At 38.8% G+C, this 10,580-nt stretch overlaps 1 protein-coding gene across 1 annotated transcript; it reads right to left on the minus strand.

Moving 5' to 3' along the window:
* Nucleotides 1–505: 505 nt before the first annotated feature.
* On the minus strand, nucleotides 506–9,825 carry crygn2 (crystallin, gamma N2). Its single transcript, XM_033638298.1, has 5 exons — nucleotides 9,746–9,825; nucleotides 4,277–4,368; nucleotides 3,138–3,294; nucleotides 999–1,144; nucleotides 506–761 (listed from the first exon to the last, which is right to left on the minus strand). The coding sequence occupies exons 1-5, from the start codon at nucleotides 9,764–9,766 to the stop codon at nucleotides 626–628; spliced, it is 552 nt and encodes a 183-aa protein (XP_033494189.1). The 5' UTR covers nucleotides 9,767–9,825; the 3' UTR covers nucleotides 506–625.
* Between the last annotated feature and the right edge of the window lie 755 nt (nucleotides 9,826–10,580).

Below are 10,580 nucleotides of genomic sequence, written 5' to 3' on the forward strand. Positions count from 1 at the left end.
GGTTATAATTTTGACACGTCTCTATGCTTTTATTTCTTGTTAAACATGTTTTATGGGCATGTCTAATAATTGTTTTGTGCCCTTGCCTGAACCTAAGTGTTCATGATACCTTAATAGATGAAGGTTGATCGCCATCAATATCCCTTCAGGCTTTCTCTATCCAAGTATATCAATGTCTCGACATAGTGATGGTATGTTATAGATATTGAGATCACAGTACCTGGTCAATGCACATATTTTAGACAACAGCAAAAGCAATGTGTAAATTAAAATCTTTTCCAAAAGAATTGGATAATTGCAAACCATTTCCAGGCCTGGACAACAGTTTTTCTGATTTCATAACTTTTACAGGACTTTAATGACTGTGGGAACCCTGTAATAGACATAAGTCTGATCTGGAACATATATGTTGTACACTTTTAGGATAAATGTGCATTCTAACATTGAATGATTGTGTTTTTATGTTGAGTATTCAGTGGTCACACAAAACAACACACACAGAAAGTGTTTGATAAAAAACCTGCTTTCTTATCTTAGTTGGGTTTATTTATTGTACATGATTACAGCGGTGCTAAAAGTTACAGGAGAGGGAGTTTGGGGGGTGTCAGAGGTCAGAGGTGAGGGTTTAGAAGTAGTTGACGACCCTGCGGATGGACTGGATGTTGGGGTTCTGGGCCTGCCACTCATTGTGGCTGCAGTAGTCTCCACGCTCCACAATGTACATGCGACCACGGAAGTTTGGCTCCTCGTACATCACCCAGCTGAAGATGGAGAGATGTAAAAGAAACAAGTGGATTTATAACAGGTAATAGTGCTTTTTATTATATACTGGTTATTTCCTAGATTAATTGGTTATTTGTTTGGTCAGTAGAATGTCAGAAAACAGAAAAAATGTCCATCACAATTTTCCATATCCAAGTTGACAAATTAAAATATCTTGTTTTGTACATTCTGTATTATTTTTTGTTTATTTTGTATTATTTCTGTGTTAAACCTACGCTCCATCTCCGTAGACCTTGACGGAGTTGATGCAGTTCTTGGAGAAGCCACGGCTCTGCAGGAAGGGACAGTCATCACAGATCTCCACACACTGACCAGAGAAGTTACAGGCCTCAAACAGCTCAATGCGGTAGTGCTCTCCATGCTAATGGATGGACAGAAAGGTAGGAAGACAGGTTAAGTTTACTTGTGCTGGGACAGACATTACACTGTAGTTATCTGACACAGAAAAAATTTTCAGTTTCCTACAAAACAGATTTTTATCAAACATTATAAAAAAATCTAGACATGCTGATTCCTGTGTTCAAGTCAACACAGACCATTAGAAGTTGAAAGCTGGGAATGATCAAACATGTTAATTCATTTATGATTAAATATCTCCCAGGCCACCCTCTTCTTCAGCAACACTGTTGTCCTATTGGTCAGTTGTGAAAACATTTTAGGGAAATGTTTCAGTACCTCAGTTTAAAAGAATCCACCGAGTTTGGTGATGTTTGGAATAACTGTCATTGATTTATGGCCAAATTTTGTGAAAGGCCAATGCACTTGTTTAGAACTTGTTATGCCCTTTATTGAGTGATTTTAAAAAATTATTTTTCACACATGGTTAAACATTATTATTGAAGATATCCAGTAGGTTTTGTAATGACAAATGAAAATGACAAACCATTTCTGATTTATTAAGTCTGATTTGTGTTATGCCATGCCAATTTTTTTTGCATTTGTGGTGCCCCCTAGTGGTCAATTTTAATGAAAATTTCAAGGTATGCTGCTAGTACTTTTGTAGACATTTTCTGCAAGCTTTGTGATGATTCGCTCAACAGTTATGGAGTAAGATCTATGTATGTGCTGAGCCACGCCCCCTCTAAAGTTAATCAGTCAGTATTTTCAAAAAATGAGATATTAACAAGCTTTTGACAAATTTTGATAAGGTTGGTAAAATGATCCACGGAAAGTTAGGTTGGATTGGGCCTACAGTTCAGGAGAAGATATTCTGCAAGTTGTGTAATATTTGGGCAAATAATTGCTGATTTCTAATCTTAATTCTAAACTTTGTGGTATGCCATGCCCATTCTTTTGCATTTGTGGCGCTCCCTAGTGGTTGATTTGAATTTAACTTTCAGGGTATGTTGCTAGTACTTATGTATGCATATCTTGCAAGTTTTGTAATAATTGACTCAAATAACACGGAGCTAGGTCTATTTGTGTGCTGAATCACACACCATCTAAAGTTCATTGATCAATATTTTCAAAACACAATGAAAGCTTTTGAAAATGTTTGATTAACTTAGTCCAGTGATGATCCACAGAAAATTTCGTACACATCGGAGCTATGGTTTAAGAGGAGATGTAAAAAATGTGTTTTTCAAAAAACTCCTTAATTGTTCTTGAGGCTTTTTTTGCAGAGCACATTGAGCTGGACATGTGTGGACTTTCAAGTCAATGTGACTTGAGGTGTGAGGAGTGTAGCCTTTCAAAAATTTAATTTTTGGCCCTTAATCATAGCGCCCCCATCTGGCTGATTATTTTTCTTGAGCAGTATTTGCACACAACTTTCAATCACAGGTGAAAATTTCATGCATCTATGATGTACCATCTCATGGAAATTTGCGAAAACACAGCAAAAATAAATTCACACAAACAACAGGGATCCACACTCTAAACTTGAACCTCTAATAAAATCCTTAATCAAAGGTTCATCCACTGGGAATTATTTATGTTAGCTAATTAAACTGTCTGTCTAACGACTGAATGTTACCAGTCTTGTGCAGGGTATCTGCAGGTTCTGGAGAAGATTCAGTTTCTTCAAAAAAATAAGGCCTTGAAAGTGTTAAATCTTAGATGTGTTAGTAATAAAATGTTTCTGTATGTGACTGCAGGCTTTCGTGAGATATTCTACACCTCTGAACTAACAGTGGGATTATTATGGGATTCACCCTTTAAATGGTTACATTTTGGCCTGCTGGTGATTCTAGAGGAGACGTCAGTGGATATGCCACTGACTGATTTATCTTCTGGGGAACATGAGTATCCGCTGTATCATGGGGTTAAAATGTTCGTCACATGGAAATTTGTCAGCTGCTGGTGGCAATCGTGGTTGAATACTAAATAGGATGAACCCTGTCGAGGGTGTTTACCATGCGGATGGGCTTGCAGGATCCCATGTGGTCATTGTGAGAGTTCCACCTCTGGAACTCTGGGTACTCTCCGTGCTCCAGGATGTACTGCTGGCCCTTGAAGTCGGGGTGGTCGAAGCAGATCCAGGCTCCGCTCTCCACACGGATGGAGTTCACCCTGAAAACACAGAAAGAATATTAGATAGAAAGAACGTAGCTCAAGCACTTCAGGAAGTTGGTTGAGAGAACCAGACCTTTATTTCTCACGCACATGTTCAGTTAATGCAAAACCAGTGTTAATTTTGGCAGCTATTTCAGATTTACTCTGTCTTAAGACAAAAATGTTTATAGTTTGTCACATTTTAGTCATCGTTATCCCTCAGCGTTTTAGTTTAGTTTTAGGCGACACCAACTTAAATTGTTTAAGTCACTGAAAATGTATGACATTTTAGTCAACTCCTGGTCAAAATATTTTTTTCTTTTTAAACTAATCCAGTTAGGTTGATACCATTATCAGAAATTATAATCAAGGTGATAGGTTGTATAAAAATTTCATTAAAAAACAGCTGTCACTGCTCATGTTTTGCAGACTAGCGAAGCATCCTGGTGCTGACCATTTACTGGAGTTTACAGGCTGTTGGCGCTCCGATCTCATATGGCATTAGAAGATATTATTGCCTTTCTAGTAGAAAACATTTTTCTAATATGTTTTATAAAGTAATTTATCATTCTGTTCTCTTCCCCTCTAATTTTGGATGTCCAATAGTCCATTTTCGTTCCATCTCATGTCATTAACAAAATGAAACCTGGATTTCGTCATATTTTTTATTATGAAGATTTTTTTTTTTTAGCTCATCAGTGTGGCATCTTTGTGATGAACAAATGGTTGTTGAGGAAATACTTTTGTCATAGTTTTCATTGGCAAAATTAACGCTGTCCAAAACTTCCTTCATTTTTACTTGTATCATGAATTGATCATGAGTCATTGACAACCATCAGCAGTGAGTTTAATGAACATGTAGCAAGTAGTTGTTAGGATTCTCTGGACTAAAATGTTGGACTGAAGAAGAAAAAACCTCCAATTCTCTCAAGTCAGGAATCCAAAGTAAACTAAGTACTAGAATCCAAAGCTAAGAACTCAGTCAGATTTGTCTTCTCACCTGTTCATGAAGCCACGGTCCTGGAAGTTATCACAGTCTCCTCTGACCTCCAGCTTCCTGCCGGTGAAGCATTTCCCCTCATAGAAGGTGATCTGGAATAAATAAATGCATCATGATTAACCTGCATTGACTGTCTCAATCCATTTTTTTTCTAATTTGCTTATCCAGGGCTGGGTCTTGGGGGCAGCAGGCTGAGCAAAGTACTCCAGATGTCCCTCTCCCCAGCGACACTTCCAGCTCCTCCTGGGGGATCCCGAGGCGTTCCCAGGCCAGATGAGATGTATAATCCCTCCAGTGTGTTCTGGGTGTGCCCAGGGGCCTGATCAGATGTTGAACCACCTCAACATAAAGGAGTAGCAGCTCTATTTCAAGCTCCCTCCGGATGTCTAATCTCCTCACCCTATCTCTAAGGCTGAGCCCAGACACCCCAAAGAAGAAACTCAATTCAGCTGCTTGTATCAGCGATCTCATTCATTCAGTCAATACCCAAAGCTCATGACCACTGATGAGAGTTGGGACGTAGATGGACCGGTAAATTGAAAATAAAGGACCTTAATCACATCATGATTAACATGTTAACACATTGTGAACACATTTAATAAAGCATCATGGTGCTTCAGAGAAGCCTGGCCTACAAAAGATATTCCACACATGGAGGGAACAGACCCTCAGCAAAAATCACATCATCATTTTTATATTTTTTCATTGTTGCAGAACAACCACCACTCCATTCAGCTAGGGTCTTGGCAAGGTGCTGGAAACATCAAAAGGTCCAACCTTGTAGAAAAGATTTCCGCACATCTATGTGGTATATCATATATATATTTATTCAGTGTAACTCAAATGCAAACATTACAACTCCAGGTGAAATCGCAACTTATATCACATTATCTGTCAGAATAATCCCAAAATGATTTTTTTGTTTGTTTTTTGCCCCATAGGAGACCTTACAGATGGACCCAGTAGCAGCTGGAGCAACTCAGATTCAGCTGGCGCAAACCCCAGCATTGGGATTAACAGTGGGCTGGGTCTACTCTGTGTAATGGCAGAAAGTTTGTCAAGGCAGAGGGCAGCTTCTATTTTAGCTGCTGAAGGTCTGTATCCTCTTACTGTCACCATTAGTATTTTTTCACTTCAAGGTTCTCTTAAATCTTCCTAAGCTTGAAAAGTTTTTGTCACATACAGCAAACATCTCCTTACGATCCGCTAGCTACATGTCCTCTGAATATGCTGTGAAAAAGTCTGGTCTCTGTAGGCAGCCCAGGCTCCACAAATGGCAACAAAAACACTTCACTTCTGTTTATGTTCAACAATCAAACATAACAGAGCTAGCTCGCCTTTTATCCTCATTGTAGCCTGTAGCTCTAACTGCCTCTCTGGGCAGCACGTTCACGTGTGTGCGTTTGCGCGAGACCGCGAGACATGGGCACCGTGTTCATGTGTGTGTGCTTGCTTTCGCTGGTCTTGCGCTGGCTGGTTGGTGGAGCCTGGACCAAAATGTTTTTGTTGCCATTTGCGAAGCCTGGGCTGCCTACAGAGACCTGACTTTTTCACAGTATACTCAGAGGACATGTAGCTAGCGGATCGTGAGGAGATGTTTGCTGTATATGACAAAACTTTTCAAGCTTAGGAAGACTTAGAGAGCATTGAGCCTTTAAGTTTTGTTTTTCTTGGAATGGATAAGTCTGATGTCAGGTCAGGGTACTCGTAGATTACCACAATAAAAGCAGCAACTGCTTTTCACCTCATCATTTGAATTTCTATCAATTCAGGAATAAAAAAATTGTAGAAATAAAAATCGCAGTACTTATGTGAATCGATTTTTCCCCCACGCCTAATGTTCCCATTGTCATAGTAGTCATGGACTATAAGAATACATCTATAAGAATGCTCCTAATTAACAAATAACTTTTGGCTTATCTGACTGTAACAATGTAAACTTTTCCCTGTAATTCATTATGTTTATATTTTTACATTCAAATTGAATGTGATCCTTGTCCAGTAGCTTCCAGCCCTGGGGCACGTTAAGTCTCAAAACAGTGTACCTTGTTCTGTTACAGTTTTTGGGTTGAAGGACATTTTTCCTCAAAACGGTGGGAAGCAGTGCGCCACGGGCTTTGAGGTGCATTTTCTTTCGTTTTCGTGGGTGTGTCAAAGGTGATACCCAATCAGCAGCAGCATGTTTACAAACCAAATTCTGGTCTCTACTTTTATTTCACACTTATTTTGGTGATGTAAATGTGTTTCCCATGAAGCCAATAAAACACTCTGAATCGAATTGGATTAAAACCCCACCGTGTTAAAAGACAGTGCATCTGTGTAATACAACAGGGTGTTTAACACACTACTGTTCTGCTGAAATAAACATTTTGCTACATTTTGTAGGGGCTGAATGCAGCCCTGGTGGAAAGGGGGTGGGCTGACTGGAGTGATCAGGCAGCTTCATTATTATTAAGCTTGTTCAAGATGAACCAAGCCTCGCCTGGGGAGTGGACGAGATTAGGTGGATGCAGCAGGATGTGGTGACAAAAAGCTGTGGTGAAGTAGAGCAGTTTCCCAACAGTTTCCACCGGCCTTCAGTATATACAGGAAGTCACTGAAACACTCACATCCTGCTAGATCTGATGCTGATTTATCAAAACTGTTATCAGACCATCAAGTCAGTTTGTTCTAAGTCTCCAGTTGTTTTAATTATGACAGAGTAACCTATTAAATGCTTTACGGATCTGTAATTTATATTCATGATTCAAGCCCCATTTTACATGAATTTTCATGTAGATTAGCATCATATCAGTTTGCTGCTGCAGAGCAGACCTGTCCCCTCAAACTACATAGGCTAAAAAATGTCTTTGACTATTAGGCTAATGTTTTCAGCGGAAAAAAATTCAAGACAACAGCTTTCATTACAGAAAAGTCAGATATAGTCAGGGCTTCACATCTGTACAGATGTTATTTTAAGAATCCTTACATCCCACTGACCACAAGTCTCTGTGATGCTAAATACTTCAAGAATTAAAACAGTCCAGTGTTAATATACAATAGACTCACAGTCAAACATGTTTTCTGTTCAGAGAATAAACCCTTAAATCAGACAAATAACATCTAAATCTCTGAGTTTTAACAAAAATGAAAATTTTTCCTAAAGCATCATATTGTTGAGTCAACATCTAAACCAATCAGCTGATAGATCAGTTGAGAGTCAGGTGTTTCCCATCATGCCCTGGGTCTTGCAGTTGGTGGAGAGCAACGGCAGCGCCTGGCTCTAAAAACTGTGGCCGCCTCAATCTTGTGAGAATATCATCCAATTTTGTATGAAGTCAGAGCAAGTCGGGATGAAGTCGGACACAAATCTAACTGCTATGCATTGTGCAGCTATCACTGGTGATCAAATCTGCACAGGCTTGGCTCATCTTGAATGAGCCTTCTGGTTCAAACATCAGTGGGCAGGATCAAAAAGTCTGGGGTGTGTTCAGTCTCAAATGGCATGTATACCACAGTGAGGTATAACAATGACAAACCCTGGTTTACTCCTAAACTCAGACAGTTGAGGCGGCTGAAAGAAGAGGCGTTCAGGAGTTGGGACAAGGAGAGGTTTAAAGAGTACAGCTAAATGGCGGTATGCTGAGAAACTACAACACCAGTTCTCAGCCAATGACTCTGCTTCTGCCTGGAGGGGGCTCAGACAGATTGCAAACCTTATACTTATGCTTCTAATTACTCTATATTTTTTATATTTTTTGTTTGTACCAATACACCAAGCCAAATTCCTTATATGTGAAAACCTACTTGGCAATAAAACCGATTCTGATCAGTTTTGCTACGGTTTTGGGGTTGAACAACATGTTTTTTTGAAACTGTGTGCAACAGGCTTTGAGGTACGTCTTTTCTCATTTGGTGAGTATGTCAGAGGTGTTACCCAATCAGGAGCGCCGTGTATGTAGATAAATGTCTGGTAGATCTTTACTTGTAACACGTAACGTGACAGGGTGTTTAACACGCCACCGTTTCTGTTTAAATAGACCGTTTGCTACGCTTTGTCGGAGCTGAACGCAGCTCTGCTGTACCTCTAACCACACCCAGCTGTGATGTCAAACTAAACTAAAAATCTAATTTAGGTGTAAAAGTTTTAGTTTCAGTATACTGAACTAAAAATAGAAACTAGATTTAGACTTAAGAAATTAAAATAAAATTAGCTTTTGTCAATTTGGTCAAATTTGTCAACACTACAACTTGTGGAGGCATATAGGTGTATGTTTATGTAGACTGGGATGTCTGCACGACTGTGTTAAAGTTAAAGTGTTGCATTTGTATTGTAATCTATTCTGAACATCCTAAATGAAATACCCCTATATTAGAATAAAAAAGCTAAAACTATCGCTGAAACTAATAAAACTAAACATTTTTAAACAATGAAAACTAAACTGAAATGAGCAAACACACTCTGGAAACTAACTGAACCGAAAACAGAAATTTAAAAACAAAATAAAAACTAATGAAAAATACAAAATTATTATAACTCTGGTACTGACACACCCCGAAGTTCACAATCACTGGACATCACTGGAGCAAGGTAAGAATTTAGCAAAGAGAAGATTTTCAGGAGTTGTTGAGTTACTCTTTACACTTAAGTTCAGTGTTAAGAGGATGTCCATCACTGCATTGATAGACACAACAAAATAGTCTTAACTATTAACAGGTTCCTCTGCAATCAAACTTAACTGCATCTTTTTAGCAGAGTTGCTTTCTTTTTTTTCTCAGTTACATGAAAGATTAACTCATTAGTTTTTGTCAAAATCAATTTAGTTTAGTGCCAGAAACTCAACAAGCAGGAGGAGGAAATTTAAAAGATTACTAAATCTACAATCTACGGGTGGTTACGTTCCAAAGTCGCAGCTTCGGTTCAGTCAGTACACTATTTTAATATCAGAGCTAATTATGGTGTTTATCCATAGAGGAGAATAATTCACAAGCCATTGAAATTATTTAAGTGGTTGATTTTTTTTTTTGTGGGTGTGTGTTTTCTCTTAAATGGTCTATTTATGTAAAATATTGAAATAAACTCAATATTTCTTCAGTATTTTTCTAAGCCAATACAGCAGGAAAACCATCACCAAACTCCACTCAAAAATCAAGCAATTAAAACACAGGCCACATGTACAATCCACACCTGATTAAAAAAAAAAAAAAAAAAAGTTAACTCAAGACATTCTGAACTTAGTTTGAATTTCTAAACTGATTTCCAGTTAATCAGATCAATCAAAAAGTGACATTTTAGAGAGTGCAGTTTGTGGGAAAGGGAATCTTAAATCTTAAAAAAACTGATATTTTCTTTAATAAAATGTTTTACCATAGGACCCTATTGATGTACCAACTGTAGTAAAGTTGTCTCAATATGATCTATCGAGCAGCTAAATTCAAAATCCGTTGTTTTCACCGGTGTCGTGCAGCAGCTGCTGCTATGTTACTCACCTTTCCAGAGTACTGTGACATTTTCTCGCCCACTGGATGTTTTCCAACCTGGCCCACAACCACACACACAGTGTAACAGAGAAAAAGTTGGACACCCCAATATATATGGCACGGGGGCGAGCAAGGGGCGAGGTCCCGGCTGAGAGGACAAAAGACGAGGGTTTAAAAGTTTTGCTGGCTCAACGATTTCCCTTCATACTGATGTGTCTGCTGATTCTGCTGTGTGTGTGTGTGTGTGTGTGTGTGTGTGTGTGTTGACTCAATAGAATGTGCTTGGCCTGAGCTTTGCAGGGTCAATGATACTGCACATGCCACGCTTCTATAGAGACAGAGAGACAGTGAAAGGATGCACACAGAGCTCATACTGTCAGAGAGTTTCTATATACAGACACAGACTCCGTCAGTGTTACAGTGGAGAGACACATCTGATTTTTATTAATAAAAAAGGAAAAATGGAAGTTAACAGGGATCCTGTTCAAAAATGGCAAATCTATATCAAAACATCACTGACAGCCAGGACATAGTACATAGTACAGTAGGGACATGTACCTGCCAATATTATGCCAAATGATATGCCAAAGTCTCCTCATACTAATAGTTATATGCATGAAAATACAGGACAAATTACTTTTATTGATTAATATGGAACAATCCTGTATTCTGCCTGATTAGAAAAGTTTTCAGTTTGTGTCACTTGTCCTCCTCTGATGAGGAGCAACACATGGACGCTTAAATTTTATCTCATCTAGAGAGTGTCTTAGTCGGGGTTCTGTCTTCATCAGAAGGTCTGAAGCAGAAACATCTGCATCAGCTGAGCAATAACACAGTGAACTGT

This window comes from Epinephelus lanceolatus, chromosome 20 (assembly GCF_041903045.1).
Source record: "Epinephelus lanceolatus isolate andai-2023 chromosome 20, ASM4190304v1, whole genome shotgun sequence".
In the NCBI taxonomy this organism is placed as follows: Eukaryota; Metazoa; Chordata; class Actinopteri; order Perciformes; family Serranidae; genus Epinephelus; species Epinephelus lanceolatus.

What these genes read in the sequence shown, in the direction of transcription:
- crygn2 (XM_033638298.1), bottom strand. Translation starts at nt 9,766, where the DNA reads ATGTCACAGTACTCTGGAAAG. An exon ending in GACCGTGGCTTCATGAACAG is followed by an intron (nt 3,295 to 4,276) that starts GTGAGAAGACAA and finishes CTGTGTTTTCAG; the next exon opens with GGTGAACTCCATCCGTGTGG. An exon ending in AAGGTCTACGGAGATGGAGC is followed by an intron (nt 762 to 998) that starts GTAGGTTTAACA and finishes CTCCATCTTCAG; the next exon opens with CTGGGTGATGTACGAGGAGC.